The 21,880-nt window shown below is 41.5% G+C and overlaps 1 protein-coding gene across 1 annotated transcript in view; it reads left to right on the top strand.

Annotated features, from left to right (window-relative positions):
* Positions 1–16,116, top strand: part of ADGRE3 (adhesion G protein-coupled receptor E3) — a 44,230-nt gene extending 28,114 nt beyond the window's left edge. The window contains exons 11-19 of the mRNA XM_074338118.1: positions 1,169–1,353; positions 4,150–4,317; positions 5,959–6,156; positions 6,441–6,676; positions 7,162–7,228; positions 7,452–7,543; positions 9,258–9,426; positions 13,242–13,337; positions 15,910–16,116. Of these exons, the coding sequence (XP_074194219.1) occupies positions 1,169–1,353; positions 4,150–4,317; positions 5,959–6,156; positions 6,441–6,676; positions 7,162–7,228; positions 7,452–7,543; positions 9,258–9,426; positions 13,242–13,337; positions 15,910–15,918 (1,220 nt within the window). The 3' untranslated portion in view covers positions 15,919–16,116. The remainder of the gene's footprint in view (positions 1–1,168; positions 1,354–4,149; positions 4,318–5,958; positions 6,157–6,440; positions 6,677–7,161; positions 7,229–7,451; positions 7,544–9,257; positions 9,427–13,241; positions 13,338–15,909) is intronic.
* Positions 16,117–21,880: the final 5,764 nt, after the last annotated feature.

Below are 21,880 nucleotides of genomic sequence, written 5' to 3'. Positions count from 1 at the left end.
ACATGTTATCTTCTATGCTTACAGAGCTGTGAAACAAAGTTTTTGCTTGGCAATAGAAAATAAATATAAAGATGCAGCACTTCTATAGAATCAAATAATTCCCAATGCTCAGCTCTCCACTGGCTATCTTGTACATGCACGTGTATATATATATATATATATATATATATATATATATATATACACACACACACACACACCTAGAAAAACTCCAGAACTCCAACAGTGATTATCTCTAAGTGATGGAATATTATATGGATTTTATTCCATTTTTTCCTTTTTCTCATCAAAATGTTATCATTTGTTTTTACAACAAATAAACTGTGGCATATCAAATAATGTGACACTCCACAGTAACTGAGATAAATAAACCAATTATACATGTATTGGTATGACTAAAGCTTTAAAATATTAACTGGAGTGACAAAAGAAAGTTGCAAAAGGATACCCAAGGTGTGACATCATTTATGTGAATTTTTAAACACAGAAAACAAGACTATATGTTGCTATGGAAACCTACATATATGGTAAAATTACTAACGTGTTCATGGAAAAGCTACACTTCCACTTCAAGTCCATGGTTATTTCTGGAGAAGGAAAAAAGAAAATGAAATAGTGGGAGCTTAGACGTATCTAAAACATTTTATGTCTTTAAAAAATAATTCTGAAGCCAATATGGCAAAATGATAACATATGTTAAACCTGGGTGTAGATGTCAGTTATACTTTTCTGAGTGCTTGAAATGTAAGTTAAACATTATTAGGAGATTTTAAAAAAATGTTTGGCACTGTGCTGGGGGCCCTGTGGTTTGAAAATGAAGTCTCCTGCATAATCACACAAGAAATTTAGTGCTTGTTGGGAAAACAGAATTCAATCCATATGAAATAATGAGTGGACAGTTGAATTCACATCAGCATGGCAGGCGCTGCATTTGTTCAGAGAAAGAAGCATCCTAAGCTGGCTGAGGAGCTGGGGGAGACTTCCTGAGCAAGAGGCTGGCCCTGAGCTGGGTCCTGAGGATGAGTTGGATTCCGGGAGGAAGAGCGTGGGAGGAAGAGTGAACTTCCTAGGCACACTTAGGTGTGGCGATCATGGACGTGTGACAGGTGTGGGGCAGGAAAGGTGGCAGAAGGAATGGTGCTGGCACTTTATTTTTCTGTTGTCTCAGGTCCCAGTGCAGTTGCCTTTATTTCATACTCTTCTCTTGGAAACATCATAAATGCAACTTTTTTTGATGAGATGAATAAGAAAGATCAACTTTACCTGAACTCCCAGGTAGTGAGCGCAGCTATTGGACACAGAAGGAACACATCTCTCTCCAACTCTGTGATTCTGAGTTTTCAGCAAGTGAAGGTGGGTCAAAACTGCAATTTGAACTTGCTTAGGTTTCATGATGGTAGACCAAACAATTTGCAGAGCCTACCCAGTCAGTGGTTCTGGACCTGTGCTCCCCATATGGTACCCAGGAGCTACCTGTAACTATTAAGCATTTAAAGTATGGTGGGTACCTCATTATATTCATGATGGTCCATGAAGACAGAAATTTTGTTTTGGGCCCTCATCATCCAGACTATCCTAAACCTTGGTTCTCTGTTCTCTCCCCACACCCCGCTAATGAATAGTTAGCTCGTAACAGAAACTGTTTCTATTTATCAGAGTCTAGATGGGGGGAGAGCAGGGAGAGGCATAGCAGATGAAAGGGGGAAAGGTGTTGAGTAATCAATCCCCTTTTCACTTTTCCTTCATTTGCCGTTATGGCTTGCAATATTTATCTTAATAATGCCTCTAGTCCCAAGTGGCACAGATTCTCCTATGAAAGGAAGATCAAAGAAATGGATCGTGATGGCTGGGTGCAGAAATAAAAAATAAGGAGCGAGGACAGGCTAAGGAAGAAAGAGATAAAAAAGAAGTGAACACAGTGAGGGATGGTGAGTCCCGCTAGGTGATGGGGTAGCCTAGCTTGCTAACTCCTGATCGCTGAGCATGGTGTCATCCTGGAGACTAAAGGTTGCTAAGATGAGCTCTATGTTGAATCCACTTATTACTGTTTTCGGGTATTGAGACACTAGCTCTCCAAGGCATGGTTGATAGGGTATGCACATCAGAGATGCCAAGAGAAAGAAAAATTGCTCTAGAGAAAAAAGGAAGTGGTGGACCGGTGATGGAGAAGTAGAGCTGAGAGAGAGAAGAGATCAGGACAGTGTGAAAAAGGGGAACTTAGAAACAATAGAGACCTTAGAAGAAATTTTTTTAAATCACAGGAAGATAACAGTTTGCAGTTTGTTTTGCAATGTTAACCCTTTTTCCCAACATTCCACAATAATCTTGAACAAAATTCCCATTTTTTGTTCCTGAAAATAATTGATTATTTTAAATAAAATGTGGTGGATCTGGATTGAGATTCCAAAGATTAAGTATTTTGAAGACTTAGTATTTCCATATTTCAAAAACTTAGTAAGAAAAAAGCATGTAAAGTATCTCCTTAATAATTGTTATATTGATTACATATATTGGTTTATATTGTCATGTTAAAAGTATTATTTTGAATATAATGAATTAAATGAAATATATCATTAAAATTAATTTGACCTGTTTCTTTACCTTTTTTAATACGGCTAGTAGAAAATCTCAAATTACGAAAGTGGCTCACATGCTGTTTCTCGTGGGCAGCATAATTCTAGTGCACAGAATTATTTTGGTTGCTTATTTAGTTCATATTTACATCTATGAAATTTAACCTGAGACATAATACTCATTTCTTCACAGAAGCCTGGTATTAATTATTAAGACTACATAACTCAATCAGAACAAAACTTTCACTTAATCCATTGCCTTTTCCCATTCTCTGCCCAAGCTCTTAAAGGCAGGAAGGGGAATTGCAAGACATGGATGTGATAAAATTCATTTACGCTCTTCCCTTTCAGCTCTGTTAAGAAAATAAGAGTTGAGTTGGAGGAAGTCCTACCTTTTGTGACAACAGGGACTTTCAGGGTATGATGCTAAGTGACTTAAGTCAGACAGAGAGAGACAAATACGGATGATTCCACTCATATGTGCACTCTAAAAAAGCCAAACTCATAGAAACAGAGAACAGATTGGTGGTTGCCAGGGGTCAAGGGTGAGAGAATTAGGTGAAGGTGATCAAAGGGTACAAACTTCTCATTATAAGAAGAATAAGTTCTGGGGGATCTAACATACAGCATGGGGACTCTAGTTCACAGTTACTGTACTGTATATTTGAAAGTTGCTAAGAGAGTAGATTTTAAAAGTTCTCACCACAAAATAAAAATTGTAACTGTGAAGTGATGGATGTTAACTAAACTTACGGTAATCACTTCACAATACACGAGTATACATGTATCAAATCATTGCACTGTACACTTTAAACTTATACAATGTTCTGTGTCAATTGTGGCCCAATAAAGCTGGAAAAATTAATTTAATTTAATTTAATGTAAAATTTAAGAAGTAAGAGTTAAAGGGAAAAGGTGGGGAAATGTAGGTCTTCTCTACCTGATGCATAAAATCTAGGTTTAGAATTTGTTATGTATAACATAGAGCAGCAGGAGTGGAGCTAGAACTCTGGGAATGGACCAGTGGCTTATCAAAGGGATGCAGACCCCAAACAGGAAAGCATCTGACTCGTCTCCTTGGCCCTATGAAGTGTGCCTCTAGAAGCCCTGGCACAAACAGGGGTTGAAGGCTAATTTGATTCTCTCTCTCCTGGTGATGTTTTTTTCCTATACTACCTCTCTCATCACATGAGCAATTATTGTGTTGGCAGGGACAGAACTGGTGTGAAGGGACCAGGGGAATTTGTCTTAGAGAGTATTTGGGAGAAAACTTGGTGTGAGTCTCACACTTTGTTTTTTGTCTGACTCCCACAGTAAGGGACAAAGTCATAAAACCAATGACATGTTGTATGAGTCTGGCTCCCACAGAGAGAGAGGACCGTATTTTCTGTTTTGTGAAATCCCTATAGAGCCGGGTCTGTGGGGCAGGTGTCCTGGCGGTTGGTCATCCTGTTCACTTCAAATAGAATCACCGGTCACTTCTAAGCATGGTTCTCCTCGTTCGCCACCTCGGTGTAGTAACACTCTGAGAGTTTTCCCGTCTGAGCAGAACGCAACGAGCCCATTCTATTTTCAGGTGAAGCCCCTGAGCAAAAACGTCTTTTGTGTCTTCTGGAAAAGCACAGAGGAGGGTGGCCACTGGTCCAGGGATGGCTGTTTCTTGATACAAGTGAACAAGAGTCACACTATGTGCAAATGTACCCACCTGTCCACTTTTGCTGTCCTGGTGGCCTTCACCAGCCAGGTATGCTGAAAACACTAATTCCTCCAACTAGTACTTTTTGAGGCCCTAGTAGGTGGTGATATGTGCTATAAAGAAAAGGAAAATGAGCGAGGGGTTGGCGTAACGGCAGAGGCGTGCCTCTTCAGATAAAGCGGTCAGAGGAGGATTAAATATTCAAGCTGAAGCCTGAATATTAAGAGTCAGTAGTGCTACAAAGTGGATGAACCTTGAAAACATGATGCTGAGTGAGAGAAGCCAGACACAAAAGGCCACATAGTGTCTGATTCCACTTATGTGAAATGTCCAGAACAGGCAAATCCATAGAAACAGAAAGCAAATTGGTGGTTTCAGGGGCTGGGGGAAGGAGGAAATGGCGGTAACTGTTTAATGGGAATGGAGTCTCCTTTTGGACTGATGGAAATATTCTGGAACTAAATAGAGGTGATGGTTTCACAACATAGTGAATGTACTAAATGACACTGAACTGTACACAGTAAAATGGTGAATTTCACATTATTTGGATGGAAAAGTCAGAAGGAAAGAGTCTCAGAAACAGCATCCAAAGAAGAGATACATGTTTGTATAAAGACTCTGAAGAGAGAAAAATTTGGTGTGTTCAAAAAGGAAGTGTGGCTGGGGCAGAGTGAATGAGAGGGAGTTGGAAGGAGACAAGGTTGGAGAGATGAAACCGGGAGAAATGTGCTAGACCTCAAATGCCATGGTCAGGAATTTAGATTTCATTCAAATTGCAATGGAAAGGCAATAGAGGATTTCCATTGGGAATGCTGCATATTTGTCATTAGAAGATCCCTCTGGCTCCCAGGTCAAAAGTGGATAGTGATCAAGAGAGGACTCCCACAGAGAGATGATGATGGCCAGATTCAGGTGGCAGCAGTAGAGGAGGTGGGAGAAGGTCAGATTGGACACATGTCCTAGATGTGGGGTCAGAGGACTTACTACTGACATAGGCTGGGTGATAGCACACGGGAAGTCCTGCATCCCTCTCCTCTTCTCAGGGATGAAGGTGGTACCCCCAGAACATTTGGTGCAAGTCTCTAACCTCTCCTGTTACACAGAGCAGTGGGGAAGCTAAAATTGGTTTAAAAGCATCAAATACTTCTTTCATTCATCATTACATTTATGAAATTCATCTATGAGTTGGGCATAGCCTTAGTTCATTCATTTTCATTGATGTATAATATTTTCTTGCATGACTATACTACAACTTACTTATCCATTCTACAGTTAATAGGTATCTAGGTTGTTTCCTATTGGGAGCTGTTAAAAGCAATGCTACCTTTCTGGGATGAAGCATAGACAATTCCATGTGGGACCTTCCACAATGATGAGGAAGCAACATACTCCAGATGGTGCAGCTACAGGATGGTGAAGCCTGTGATATAATGGGTTTCAGAGTGACTTTGTAGAGCAGAGTATATGCCTATCTCCAAACTCATCAAAATGTATGCACTCAATATGTGTATTATTCTGTATGTTAGGTATAGCTCAATAAAGCTGAAAAGAAAGACTTAGTCTAACACATACTTCTCACACTCTATCATCCGGCTTCATGCCTGTTTGGGATACCTTGTTCCAAGGGGGGAAAAACCATAATCCCAGAGCAGCAAAGTGTGACTGTGATCTCTCTTCACTGGGTCCCAGGTGGAGGATCCCACCCTGGCTGTGATCACCTACGTGGGGCTGAGCCTGTCTCTGCTGTGCCTCCTCCTGGCAGCCCTCACCTTCCTGCTGTGCAAAGCCATCCAGAACACCAGCACCTCGCTCCACCTGCAGCTCTCGCTCTGCCTCTTCCTGGCCCACCTGCTCTTCCTCACGGCCATCGACAGAACTGAGCCCAAGGTACTGACACGGTCCCAAAGGACCCCCTGCCCTCACCAGGGGACGTGGAGTTCATGGGCCCCTGCTGCATCGACACCTTAATCAAATGGCCTTGGGTGGTGGGAAGGTTAGCGCGGTGAGTAGCCACTTTCACACCGAGTGACGCAACGAGCAGACAAACCCTCTTGTGACAACTCCTTCATACACATCCGAGTTCTCCCCAATGGCAAGGCACAGGAGAGGTCCTGGGGCCACGCTCCCCCTGACTCCCCGCCCCCCCCCCGTGACTCTCACTCCTCCCCCAGGTGCTGTGCGCCGTCATCGCGGGTGCCTTACACTACCTCTACCTGGCGTCCTTCACCTGGATGCTGCTGGAGGGCCTGCACCTCTTCCTCACTGCACGCAACCTGACGGTGGTCAACTACTCCAGCGTGAGCAGGTTCATGAGGAAGTTCGTGTTCCCTGTGGGCTACGGAGTCCCGGCTGTGATCGTGGCCATTTCCGCAGCGTCCAGGCCTCACCTTTATGGGACACCTGATCGGTGAGCTTGACTCTCACCCTGTGACATGGACAGTTGCGGGGAGGCAGTGTTAATGATGGTGATTGAGATATCCACAGCAAATGCACTCTAATTTTCCCTTGAGTGTAACAGCTCTAATTTTTCCCTGTGAAGCGGGGAAAGATGGTGGTATGAGCAGGGAAGGTTCTGGAAGAAGGGAGTTTTGTGGTTAGGTACCAGCTTTATTCCTCCCATAATTTAGAGTTTTCAAGTCTCAGTCCCCTCATTAGTAAAATGGGGATAACGATTGTCCCCATTGCCTCACACTCACAATACTAGTGTGAAAATTCAACAGGACTGTGCTTTAAAAATACGCAATGTAGTGAATAATCAAAGCCTTCATTGCCATCAGCTGACATCTTCAGGAGATGTTGGAAAAGCTCTTTACTAGGAAAAGGTGTCATTTCATGTTCATTTTTTGTGCTTTCTCTGACCTCTCTTTGTGTCCTTTTTCCCCTTGTTCCCAGCTGCTGGCTCCACCTGAAACAAGGATTCATCTGGGGTTTCCTTGGCCCAGTCTGTGCCATTATCTGTGTGAGTGAGTATGTAGCTCTAGTGTTCCTGATGGAAGAAGCCCCAGAAGTACTGGGAGCAAGACAGTACAAGGGGCATGCATTTTCTCTATTGTGTGGTTTGATCTTTCCACCTTCCACCAAGTCAATCCCATGCACAGGAAAGTAGGAGTTGTATGCAATTTATAATGGACATGGTACATTATTTTAACCTGCATTTTGCCTGGTCTGTGTCATTCCTGCAGGTGAATTTAATATTTTTTCTCTTGGTCCTTTGGATTTTGAAAAGAAAACTCTCCTCGCTCAATAGTGATGTGTCAACCATCCAGAATACGAAGTAAGATGGAGCAAATGGTATTTCTGCTCACCCCCTTCTTGTCCCTCATACAGAACCACACACATCAGGGTCCAGGGAGTAGCAATGCCACTGTTATCTCCCAATGTCACAATTAATAGAAGCTGTATTAGCTAGAGTACAGGCTAAGCTGATGAGACAAAAAAAAAAAAAAAAGACCAAAAAATAATCCGAAAAAAAAAGAGTGAAATAGAAGTTTATGTTACTTTCATGTCACAGTCCAGAGGTGAAAAGTCCAGGGATAGTAGGGAAGCTCTGCTCCACAAAGTGATCCAGGGAGTCAGGTTCTTTCTATTGTGTTTCTCCACCATCCCTTAGGATGTTGTCTTTGTCAGTTTCGCATCCATGGTAAGGAGGTGAAATGAAAGTTGCACATTCACCATTAGCTCATATCCCATTGTCTAGATCTTAGTCATATGGTGACGTCTAACTAACTGTAAAGGAGGCTGGGAAATATCACCTCTAACTTTGGTGGCCATGTGTCCTTGAAAAAATTCAAAGAAGGAAGGGCTCTAACCCTAAAAGGAAAAGGAGGATAATGGAAAAAAACAACAGTTTCTGCCACACAACACAAGACACACACAAGAGTACTCTTTTTATCAAAAACAACCGAGAATTCCTAATCCATCAGTTACTGAAAGCTTAAATTCTATAGAAACTCTAAGAGTTGTACTTCTGAAGGATGCCCCAACAAAACTGGGTTTATCGCAATTAGTAGAGACCAATTTGTCTAATTATAACAAACTTAAATGTATAACTAAGAGTTATGTGTAATGAGTTTGGGAAGGATTTAGATTAAGATCTATTTTGTACACTATTTCAAAAAATTGGGGACTATGAGCATTTTTTTACTTTGCAGCATCTATTTTATTGGAACACATAATTTTTTTTTTCATTTTAATCACAAAGATAACACATTAACTTTTTTCATTTTTTTTTCAAAATACATAAAGTAAAAAGTGAAAATGGATAACTGCCCCTTTTCCTGCTACTTCCACTTCCCAAGAACACCAGAGTTAACAAACCTTATAAGTATGATATGAAATGTATGATTTTTTTCCCAAGATTTTTCTGTGTATTTCTGTAGAACAGACAGGCACATATACAATAGCATTACACCACATAAATTGTTCCTCAACCAGCTTTTTTCACATAAAATATTATAGTTTAAAATTAGGGAGATGACAGATAGATAGATAGATAGATAGATAATGACCTTACATCTCAGTTTGCCTGGAACAGTCCTAGTTTATGCCTGTTGACCTGTTGTAGTTACTAATAACACCCCTTTTGATTTCAAAAGCCTCTCTATTTGAATAACAAATTATATGACCTCCTCATCTATAAATAATCTAGAGAGAGAGAGAGAGAGAGAGAGATAAAAAGTGCCTAGGTTTGGAATGCTTTAGGTATATATGGTACTGATTTTATTCTACATACTGTCCTAAATACTTTAGGTATGTTAAAGTCTCACTTAATCTTTGCAGCAGCCCTGGGAAATACAATTATTATAAAGATGAAGGACCCAAGTTACAGAAAGGCAAAGTAACTTGCCCCGTGTCACAGTTGGTCAGGGCTGCCTTGGGTTTAAATTGAGGCAGGCTCGCTCCAGCGTCTTGACCAGAAACAGCTACACTATAGGGGTGTCCATGTCCATTATTACCTTTTACACATTTTCCTATTTTACTCCCCTCAGGATGCTGACACTCAAAGCAACAGCTCAGCTCTTCATCTTGGGCTGCACCTGGAGTCTGGGCATCCTGCAGGTGGGCCCAGCTGCCCGCGCCATGGCCTACCTCTTCACCATCATCAACAGCCTGCAGGGCGTCTTCATCTTCCTGGTCTACTGCGTCCTCAGCCAGCAGGTAAACATTGATCCCTGTCTTTATTGTTTTAAAGTGAAGAAAAATTTGCAGGAATATAGTTTAATGAACATTTAAATCCATGTTCTCTAAATTTTTATATGAACTTGTGAGCAGTGTGTAAATACTACCTGTATCTTCTCTACTTTGAGATGCTATTGATTGTAAGAAATGTAAATTTATTAAAGGCCTTCAGAAGGTAAATAATTACTACATCAAGGAAATGTCATGTTTTTCTTCAGAATTCTCATTTGTAATAGTCAGCTATCGCTGTGTATCAAACAACCTCAAAAAAATCTCAGTAGCTTAAACACAAATATTTACTTTTCTCCTTCTCAAGTCTGCAGGTTGGTTAGAGTTCATCTGATGTTGGCTGGGCTCAGCTTGGCTTGGCTCCAGAATGCAGATCATATTCATGTCTGTTCTTTGTGATTCATCCTGAGGCTTGGAAGAAAGGGGAGCAGTTTCCCAACATAAATTCTTCTTGTGACAATGGCAAAATCACAGGAAGCCTATTTCAAGCCTTGTGATTCTGCTTGTACCTCCACTGATATCCCATTGGCCAAAGACAGTCACATGTCCAAGCCCAAAGTCTAGGGAGAAGACGCCTTCACCCACCATGAGGCTAACACAGGGTGTAATACCCGTGTTTCCCTGAAAATGAGACCTAGCCAGACCATCAGCTCTAATGTGTCTTTTGGAGCAAATTTAATATAATTTTAAAATATTTGGAGCAAAATTAATATAAGACCCGGTCTTATTTTAATATAATATAAGACCAGGTCTAATATAATATAATATAATACCAAGTCTTATATTAATTTTTGCTCCAAAACATGCATTAGAGGTGATGGTCTGGATAGGTCTTATTTTCGGGGAAACACGGTACTACAAGTATGACAGAGGAATGAATAATTGAGATGAATACTGCAATCTACCACACTACTTAAACACATAAATTCTTAAACACATTTCCATGTGGTTGTATAGTCTCCACACTAACATGTTTTAATAGCTCTACAATGACATTAAATAATCTATTTTTTCCAACATTTTATTATGAACATTTTCAAACATATAAAATGTTGAAAGAATTATGCAGGAAACACATATACAGTAAGCCCTGGATGAAACCAATTTTACCACAGGCTAATGAATATAAACAAGAAGTGAGCATCTCATTAACATTATAACAAAATGACATTGAATGACGTGATAGTATTCGAGGACATACTGTATATCAACCACCTAGATTAACATTGAGCATAGTTGTTTTATCACATAGTCTATCCACATATCCATCCTTCTATCCATCCATTCATCTATCTCTATGTAGCTTCCGTGAATAGTCAAAGAAAACTGTAGGCAACTCTTCTCACTGGCTGTACTCACCTGAAAGAGCACAATGCAAAAGACTTGTGTGTACTGTTCCCTCAATTCGTGTCCCTTCCTGAAGCACCCTATAGTGCAAGTTTTCAGTTCTTCAATATATATATTTTACATTCAGTATGGCTACTAAATACAAGTCAATTAATGTGTCTGCATCTTCACAAAAGAAACAGTGGTGTATGTCCAACGGGAAATACTGGCTGCTTTGGGCTCATTGAGATAAGCCTCTAAGATGGTGCCTTAGTGAGGGACACTCAGGAATCATTTGGACTGCATGCTGGCTCTAGAATTGAACCCCAGGCATGGTGAAACCCTACTGTATACTATTGAACTATGTTGACATACTTGTACCAAGATTTAGTTAAATTATACTACATCTATAGAACAGGATACTATGCAACCATGATATAGAATGTTGTAAAAGACTGAAACCCCAATGAAGCTGGGATCCACATAGTCCAGGAGGTACAATGGCCCAATAAACATAGCCCATCAACCAGAAGAAATACAAAATCACTCAAGGTCTTCATTTGTGCTTCTCATGAAGAAGACACATAGTTCATGGTAACCCTTTATTGAGTTCAGCCACTAAGATTTTGAGATTGTTTGTTACTGCAGCAAAACATGTCCTGACTAACTCATATACTTTCTTTCCTGGTACTAGTACTATTCTCCTCCTCCTCCTTTCTCTCTCTCCCTCTCTCTCTCTTCCCCCTCCTCCCTTTCCTCCATCCCTCTTTCTCTCTTTCCCTCTCTTTCTCCCTTCCTCCCTTCCTTTTTACCTCACTCCTGCGTGCAGGTGCCCAAAGAACCAAACTAAGGAAAGAAAAACATCTCCTCAGTGGATGAGGGAGAGGAAGAAACTGAGTGACAGAGCAGACACTTTCTGGAGAGCAGAGGACAAGCATAGGCGTGGAACATTAAATTGTTAATTTTTGTCCAGCCACAAGAATATTGTAGGACTGGAAGGATATTCCAAATATATTAGTGAAAAAGCAAGTTTCAAAATGTTGCTCCAGAAGGTTCCATTTTTTACATAATGTATATACACATTTATTGTTTATGTTGTCGTTATATACTTGCTTATGTATGGGTATGGGTGCACATGGTGAAGCACAACAGTTCTCAAGCATCCCCACAGGGGGCATATTTAGCAATGTCTCGGGACATTTTTGATTGTCACCCCTGGGGGGAGGGGTGCTACTGGCATCCAGTGGGTAGAGGCCAGGGATGTTGTTAAACATCCTACACTGCACAGGGCAGCCCCCACCACAAAGGATGATCAGCCCCACGTGTCAATAGTGCCAAGGCTGAAAACCTCGGTGCAGCAGATACTGTTGATTGCCCCCCTCATATTCCTTTGGCATTCATCTTATAGCTTATTGCAAACACCTGTGACTCTGTGCCTGTGGGCTTCTTACCGCCCACAGGACGTGCCTGGCCCATGCACAAAACAAGCTGGTAGTTCTAGAGAGTAATGGCCCTTGACAGCAGCCATCAGCCAATGACTGATGGGAGCTGGTGGATAAATGTCCCAGATCCCTTGCCCCTGAGGTGGATGACTCTGAGATGTATCCTGTGCTATCTCCCAGAGTTCCCCAATGACACTGAGCCCAGTTGTCCACAGGGGAAAGAATTATGCACTTGTTACTTGCTGCCTTCCCTTCCCTATATCACTTTCCCATTGATCTACTGGTGTTTCCTGGGATCACCCCTCAAAGGAACTCTTTATACTTGAACCCTTGTCTCAGGGTCTGCTTATGGGGGACCTCAAGCCAAGACACATGGAAAGATACCACCAAAACATCAGTTATTTTTCACTAGATTGAGGAATTGTGTGTGATTTCTATTTTCTTCCTCTGACTATGCATATTTTGTAAATTTTCTACAACAAAGATGTATTCTATTATATGGGAAAAAAACTATTATGGTAAAATATATATAACATAAAATTTACCATTTTAACCTTGTTTAAGTGTAGAGGTCACTGGTAGTACATACATTCACATTGTCATGCAACCATCACCACCATCCATCTCTAGAACTTTTTCATCATCCCAAACTAAAACCCTCTCCCCATTAAAGAATAACAGCTCATTCTCCCCTGCCAAGCCCCTGGTAACCACTGTTCTACTTTCTGTCTCAATTTATTTAATTATTATAAGGATCTCATACATATGAAATAATACTGTATTTGTCCTTTTGTGACTGGCTTATCTCACTCAGTGTAATGTCTTCAAGATTCATCCACGTTTTAGCATGTGTCAGAATTTCATTTCTTTTTAAGTCTGAATAACATTCCATTGTGTGTATAGACCACCTTTTATAGGAAAAGTTTTTCCATAATGTCATTTACCTTTTTTCTGACTCAAGCTTTTCTCTTCTCCAATGTTAACAAAACCATCCTGGTATTTTCTTTGATGTTCCAGGTCCGAAAGTGGTGGAGAGACATCATAAAATGTAAATCTGAGTCTGAGACTTACACACTTTCCAGCAGGTTTGGCCTTTACTCAAAATCCAGTGCGGTAAGAGAATTTGTGATTTATTCTCATGTTTCACCCTTGACCCCCCGAACTTCCTCTCCTTATCTTAATACGAGCTCCCCTTCCTGGAGGCATGGAAAAGAGTTCTCTTCCTGATGACCTGGTTGGCATTCCTTATTCTCACTGTACTGTTCCTAGTGACCCTGCTCACTAACAGTGCTTAAGCTGCCTTTGGTATCTATTCTTGTCATTCAAAGAAGTGTGGGTAAAACACATCACCAGCACCACTACCATCTAAAGTAGACTCCTTTGGGAGGAGACTTACAATCATAGACACAGCCGAGTGGTCGTCATCTGAACTCCTACTATCCCAAAGAAAGGTGGACATGAGCCCAGTGGAGCTGGTGGATAACATGAAAAGGACTCCAGGAGAGGGACTGCATGCCAGCTGCTCTACATAATTATAGGGGAGAAGTGCATGGAGTAATGGGACCTCCTGGGAGAGGAAATGGTCCTATTAGAAAGGGAACCTCTCTGGAACTTGGTTGTTGGTAATTTGTTCTTCCATTGAGCTAAGTTAGGCTCATTGCACCAAAGAATGAGCTTCTAGCACCATCTGAGACTCCTCTCCATATTATCCCTTATTTGCTCTTGTAGAGAAATGAGAGGACATACTTATAAGAAGCTATGTCACTAGATGAGCAGATGGGCTCAAAGTTCATAATCCATAAAAATGCTCCTAATCTCATTTAGTTTTTGACTCTCGTGTGCACATCCACCATCTCTGCCAGCCTAAAAGCCTTAAAATATGTTATTTTTAAGCTAAACAAAATTGAGGCATTTCTGATACATTATTATCTACATTTATTGAGATAACATGTGATTTTCTCTAACAGTGGAAATATTGAGATCACTGAAAAAACATCTGTCTTTTGTTGGAGGGAGTTAAGGGGAATTCACTCAAAAATTTTCAAAAAGACCAAAAGGAAAAAAAGTCTTGGGCACTTTAGGTGATCAGAAAGAAATTTTGTGAATATTAGGCTTAAACATTCTCAATAAGAGTAAAATTGTAGTAGGTGCTAACCATTGGCTGTGACCTTTGAAAGTTTTCCCAGATAATCCAAAATAATTCCGAAAGCTGCCAGCACCCTAGCTACTATTTCCCAAAAGAAATAAGGGAAATTACTATTATTATTATTATTACTATTATTATTATTGCTTAACATTGTGGAAATTGAATAAGTGCATCTTTTTAAAGGGAATATATAATAGATTCTTTATATATTATGTATTTATTTTTTATATTTTTAATATATACAAAACACATTAGCTCTCTTGAAGAAATATGTTTGCTTTAATTAAAAGAATATCTTGAGCTTTTATTTTTCTAGGCACAGGGTATGAATAAAAAGCGATCAAAACCCTTTCTGTGGACAAATTTGGCCCTGGGTTAACTTTCTAGCTCTGTTCCCTAGAAACTTGATAACATTGGAAGGTCAGTTATGGAACTAAGCAATACTGTCTATGGGGAAAGTCATACTTTACTGGACGCAGAGCTCTGTGAATGAGCCATGTCATGCAGGGTGTCGTGCGGGGTCTCTAGTCCCACTCCCTGCATAAGAACGCAGGATATGGTGAGGCCAAAAAGGAACATCCACAGAGCCATAGATAGGGGAGTCATACCGCTATATTCTTGCTGGCAGCTGGGTTGGAGACACAGGAAGCAGGAGCCACACTATCCGTAACCTGCTGTCCACTTCTCTGCAATTCGCAACCCACACTCTGCCGTGCTAACTGCAGTCCACGCTTGCCAGCCACCATCTTCTTGCTAGCCCCCATTTGCTGCTAGTGCAGCCACAGCAGTTATATTAGTGGCCAATGGCTCACTGGTTACAGCTGACGGCCAACTAGCCACAGCTGATGGCCGTTCAATCACAGTTGATGGTCATTTACTACCTGAGCCAGCACCTTTCCACGTGAGGCCAAGAGCCTGGAAACTGCACTCCCGGCTCTGTCCCCACAAGCCACATAAGGAGGAAAGGCATAGCTTTGGACTTCCTGAATACAATGACTCTCATAACTAGGCCAGGAACTCCTAGCCTCATGGGCTGCTACAGGAGATATTGGTTCCCCTGTGGAATCTGGGGCATCTGAACAAAGCTGTAACTTGTAGGGAGCAAACAACATATTTACTGAGTTCTATAATGTGCCAGACACTTTGGTAGGCAATGGACATATGAAAAGTAATAAGATCAACACAGTCCCTACCTTCATAAAGCTTAGAGTCTAGCCCTCTTCCCAGACAAAAACCAAGATCCAGGAGACTGAAATTCTCAAGCCGGGATACTATGTCCAGAAATTTTTCCCCAAAAAAATTCTTCATCTTGGATTTTTTAGAAGTCCTCCCAATGTAAGCTAAAGAAGGCAACACCTGTCCTAGGATTCCAAATGCTAGGAGATCATGCCATCCTTGCCTTCTGGATGGAACTCTCTGGTTTTAACCCACTCCTGCTCTTTCTCTGTTTTGCTGTTGTTGTTTGTTTGTTTATTTGTTTATTTTATCCTTACGTATACCTTTAACCTAAACATCTTTGATGGGGGGATGTCTTTCCAGGACAAGTGAAAAGAAAATATTAAAACTAGAACATGCAACTCCATATGGAAAGTCATATCCATGGATCTGGTTGGCATCATGAAGAATGAAGCTGAAGACAAGGGGAATCATTATACATATCACCCTTGGAGGAGAAATGTTTAACCTATGCTTCCTGAAGTGTTTGTGCTGCATAATGGGCTCTCAATAAATGTGTGTTGAATTGGATTTCTCTTTGCTATGGTGTGTTCAATCAATGCGTGTCCCTGGATACCCAAATCATGACTGTTGCAAACATTACCTTGACTTTTTGTAAATGGAGAGGCCCCATTCAAGGTCTTTCCTCCAGTTCTTTCTCTCACTGATCCGAAACTTGCTCTTTAAACTTATCCATTCCCTCAAACCATCAGCTTTACCTCCTTTTTTATCCAAGCTACATCTCATGATCAACTAGGTCAAATGATTCTCTCTCATACCTTCAACACCTTTGCTTTCTCATGCTGATTCCACACCAACCAGGAAAAACCCCAATCCAGGACTGACCCAAAGATGGCAGGCACTGTGCATTGTCTACTCAGCAGCCATCACCACTATCACATGTTCCTTATGAACATAACCTTGGTTGTTCTCAGATTTAGGACAGCAATGTGTCTAAACCCAGAGGTCAGGTGAGATTGGTCTAAGCTCAGTGATACTAAGAAGGGGGTGATCCCCCCACCCAGGGACATTTATCAATGTCTGGAGAACACTTTTAGTTGTCATGACTGGAACAAGGAGGAAAGCTACTGCCATGTAAGTGGTAGAGGCCAGGAGTGCTGCTAAACACCCTACAATGCGCAAGGCAGACCACATACACAGAGCAAAGAATTATTCATTCCCAAAATGTCGGTAGTGCTGAGGTTGAGAAACCCTGATCTGAACTAAACATAGTGATCTTATTCTTATTTGCTAGACATTGGTTTAGAAAATTGGTTTACCAATTCCAGCCAATGAGATATAAAAAAACCCACTGGAAAATACGTTTTTCCCTTGATAAAAATAGACAAATTTAAAAACAGCCTGCCTGTGACTTTCTTTTGTTGTCTATTATCATTTAATACTATGATGCTTGGAGAAAAATGTCATTGAAATACTAAGAATGCAAGAGTGGAATGATGGAAATAATCTGGGCTTTGATGATACGGTTGAGTTGCTGAACCATCCCTTGGGCTTTTGCCTATGTAAGACAAACTCCTTTTGTTAAGCCACTTTGGGTCAGATAATCTGTTACAGCCAAAGCAGCCTTCTTTATGAACCAACCATATTTTTTCTCCTCTCCTCCATCAAAGCTGTGAGATCCCAGAATCACTCAACTTGGAGCCATTACAAATGTGTGCTTTCTGATCTAATCAAGGTCCTCAATGTTACCTAAAACTCACTCTCCCTATCTTTAGTCAATTTTCCCACATGGGGAGTTCCTGTTTTCAATTCTTTCCTCAATTCTCATCATCTTACCCTTTACATAAGGTAGCAGACCTGTCTCCTACTTCACAAAGATAAACACCAGCTGATGGAAAGTCCCTCAACTTTCTGGCGTTCCTTAAAAATATACTCACATCCACACCCATTCTTGCTTCCTTCCCTCATCAATGCCCATTGTCTCCCCCTCCATTCTTCTACAACAACGGAGGGGTCCCTCCTCTTGTTTAAACCTAGCCCCTCCCTCTGTGCTTTGGATTTCATCCCCTCCTGTCTCTTTAGCAAATATTTCTCCATTGATTATCTCTTCTCTCTCAAGTCTTCCACATCCTTTCTCCTGGTTCTTTGTCAGTGGCATTTAAGTATACTAAAGCTAGGTCAGCAAATGTTTTCTGTAAAGGGCCAAATAATAAATATTTTAGACTTTTCAGGCCATATATAGTGATAGAAATGATATAGACAGGTGGATAGATGATTGATGATACATGGTAGATAGATGATAGATAGATAGATAGATAGATAGATAGATAGATAGATAGATAGATAGATGATAGATAGATAGATAGATAGATAGATAGATAGATAGATAGATAGATGATAGATAGACACACAAAATATATGGTCTGACAATTCAGTTTGAGAACTTGTTGCAATGATATTACTAACATTTTTTTATGTCAGAGGGATTATTCATTATGAATTTGTACCCACTGGACAAACAGTTAACCAAGTTTACTATTTGGAAGTGCTGAAAAGGCTGCATGAAAGTTAGACGACCTGAACTTTTCACCAACAATTCATGGCTCTTGCATCACAACAATGCACCAGCTCACACGGCACTGTCTGTGAGGGAGTTTTTAGCCAGTAGACAAATAACTGTGTTGGAATACCCTCCCTACTCACCTGATCTGGCCCCCAGTGACTTCTTTCTTTACCCGAAGATAAAGGAAATATTGGAAGGAAGACATTTTGATGACATTCAGGACATCAAGGGTAATACGATGACAGCTCTGATGGCCATTCCAGAAAAAGAGTTCCAAAATTGCTTTGAACGGTGGACTAGGCGCTAACGTCAGTGCATAACTTCCCAAGGGGAGTACTTAGAAGGTGACCGTAGTGATATTCAACAATGAGGTATGCAGAACTTTTCCTAAAATGAGTTCGCAAACTTAATTGTCAGACCTTGTCCTGCCGGGAGCACTGTGCTCCCAAAGCCAAGGCTGCAGGTTTGATTCCCACATAGTCCAGTGAGCTGCGCCCTCTACAGCTAAGATTGTGAACAACAGCTCTCCCTGGAGATGGGCTGCCTTGAGCAGCCAGAGGTTGGCGAGAGCTGCTGTGTGCTGCAGAGGGCTGCTGTGTGCTGTAGAGGGCTACTGTGTGCCACCGCGCTACTGTTTTAAGTTCTCAACCACCAGATCTGAGCCTCAAAGAAAAATTACAACCCTAAGTGGCCCAGAGGCCCCTGAAAAAAGAATGGATGGCCCAACATAATGGACACCCAGCAAAATAGAGCTTCTGAAGGAGAAAGACAACTTCAAACAAGAATAATGAAAATAAGAATGTAAGGAGATTCAAGTACAGCACCAAAAAGATCTATGGAACTAAGTGAAATGGGAATAATTAAAGAGGAATTTTGCTGAATGAATGAATTAAAGAAAATGTTGATCACTGTTCAAGAGCCAAATTAGTAGCTTAGAAGACCACGTGGAGAAATATATCAGAGCACAAAGCAAAATGCCCAAAGATGAAAATCATGAAGGGAAAAGATCAGTCTGGGAAACCCAGGATATCTAATATGGGAATAATGGTGGGTGGTTATAAAAGTAGGGAAGGGAGCATGTTCAGATCCCTTTTACCCAAAAAAATTTTCCCTGCTGCGGTAAGCACTATCTCTTTCTTTCTCTTCACAGCCAAAGTTCTAGAAAAGCTGTTTACACTGTGATGTGCCAACTTCCTCTCATGCCCTCACGGCTCAGTCCCCTGCAGTCTGACTTCTGCCTCCAATGTGCCCAAAAATTGTTCAATGTCCCAAAGCCTTCCTCAGTGCTAAGTCTAAGGGCTGCTTCTCAGTCTCTTCTAACTTGACCTTTGGGTGATGTTTGACTCCATTGGTCCCCTTTTCTTTTCTTTTTATAATCAAGTATTTTTTGTTTTATCCAGATGTATTGAGGTATAACTAACAAATAAAAATTGTGTATATTTAAGTACCACGCAATAATCTGATCTACGTCTGCTTTATCCCCTTTTCTCCCTGAGGCTTTCTTTTCTCCTAACTTCCCTGATACCGCACTATTTTCCTGTAAGGGTGGTCAGCTGATCCCGGTTTTGACCAGATTTTCCAAGCTTTGGCACTGAAAGTCCCACATCCCCGGAATTCCTCCGTCCCAAGCAAACCAGAACCGTGTCACAAGCTTGTCTTCTCCTGTCCTATAGTGTCTTAGTTTGAGTTCACCCAAGAGTAAACACCGAGACAAGGATTCAAGTACAAGTAGTTTATTTTGGAGGTGATCCCAGGAAACACTAGCAGGGGGGGCAACGTAGTGAGGGAGGGAAGGAAAGGCAGACGTATAAGATGCCTTCAAAGATGTGTTATCCAACAGGTGACTTATGTAGGCAAAGGGAGCTCAATGCCAGCAGAGGCTTCTGGGCAAACACAGAGACACGCATCTCAGAGTCATTTCACCTGAGGGGTGAGGGAGCTGGGGTATGTGTCCACCAAGTCCAGGCTTTCATAAGTGCTGTTCCAGGAAGCACTTTCCCACCGGCACTTCTCACTTGCCACATGCCAGACCAGGTGGACGCTGGTGGCAGCTGCTGGCCATTAGAAGTGACTGAAAATGTGAGGATCAAGCAGAGAAGCAGGGCGTGACCACACACAAGATCCATTCTTCACCCAAAAGAAGTTCTAAGAATTTCGGCAAGAGGTCATGAACCACGTAAATTTCAATGTATTGTGTTCATAAGCATTTTTTTCCTTCCCCATCTCTAAGTAATGATAACTCTGTTGCTTAAGCTGAAAACCTGGGAGTCTTTCCTTACTCTTCTCTTTCTCTCTCATCCCACATCAAACAAATCCCTTGAACTACATCTTCAAAATAGTTCCAGAATTCTTCCTACCCTCACAGTTAGCTCCTGGTCCCCCTCATCTCTCACCTGCATTATGGCGATCGCCTCAGGAGACCTACACATATTACTACCCACAGACCCAGAACTCAACTCCTGGTTTCCTATCTTAGCCCAGGATGTCTCTTCCACCAAACCACGCTGTTTCTTACCCATAATTGCCAGCTGAAATGAGAGCTACAAGGTCAGGGTCCTCAGAAATAATTCAGGTTTACAGACAGTGCCTCAAAGGCAGCTAATGCTACAGAAAGAGGTCAGCCATTGGAGTAATAGACTGAGTCCAAATACCAGCTCTGCCACTTATCCAGTAAGTGACAATAGACAAGCTATGACACCCCTCTGGGCCTTGGCTTCCCCAGCTATAAAATAGGGTTGGTCACTATTGCAATCTAACAGAGTCATTGTGAAGATTAAATGAGAGCTCCTGTGTCTGTCTGGTGCTCAATACATGCTTGATAAACCATGGCTTTTGTTATTTTTACCCACCAAGAATGGCCAACCTCTGCTCCCCTGGACCCAAAGTGGTAAAGGGGACCTCTCTCGGGTTTATCTCTCTACCTGAAAGTAGACAATTGTGAGAGATGCAAAAGAGAGATAGGTTTGGGCCAGCTCCACCATAGACCACTCAGTGTGACTCAGAGACATGACCACAGACCCCTGCTTCCCCATTTCTCAACCCACATCTAGGGGGAAACTGAAGTTTGCTCTCGTTAGGTGTGGAAACTTCCCCTGACCCCAGATAAACAGTCACTTGGACCAATGATCCCCTAGATGGAGGGCTTGTAACAGCACCCCCATCCACTCTGCAGTCTATGGGCTGTAGGCGAGGGATGGTTTCAGTACTGCTAAGTTAGGAACAGGTATGGAGGTGGGGGGAGATGAGTCTAGGAGGAAGAGGAAGTAGACACCACACCACACCTCCCTCATGTCCCCTCCTCAGAATTTTCTTTCCATTAACACTTGCTCTCAGACAAAACAGGAACAATTCTGCTATTAGTCATGGGCGTTTGTTGATCAATAAATTGATTGATTTGGAGAATGTCTTATCACCCCTGGATACAACTCAGGGATTGTCCAAAGGAATCACCATGTTGCGTTGTGCTCAGCTGGGGGTAGTACCAGCTACCTGGAGAATGTTTTTCATTGTCACAATGACTGCAAGGGGGATCTCTGACATTTTGTGGGTGTTACAAGCTTATTTGTTTATGTGTTGAAGTCCTAACCCCCAGTACCTCAGAATGTGACTGTATTTGGAGCTAGGGTCTTTAAAGAGATGAGTAAGTGTGACAACATGGATGGACCTAGAGAGCATTATGTTGAGTGAAATAAGTCAGACAGAGAGAAACAAATACCATATTGATCTCACTTAATATGTGGAATCTAAAGAGGAAAAAAAATAGAAACAGAC

Source organism: Rhinolophus sinicus, linkage group LG07 (genome assembly GCF_036562045.2).
Source record: "Rhinolophus sinicus isolate RSC01 linkage group LG07, ASM3656204v1, whole genome shotgun sequence".
Taxonomy (NCBI): Eukaryota; Metazoa; Chordata; class Mammalia; order Chiroptera; family Rhinolophidae; genus Rhinolophus; species Rhinolophus sinicus.
Note: the sequence above shows the minus strand (reverse complement) of the source record. Positions and strands in the feature narration are given on the sequence as shown.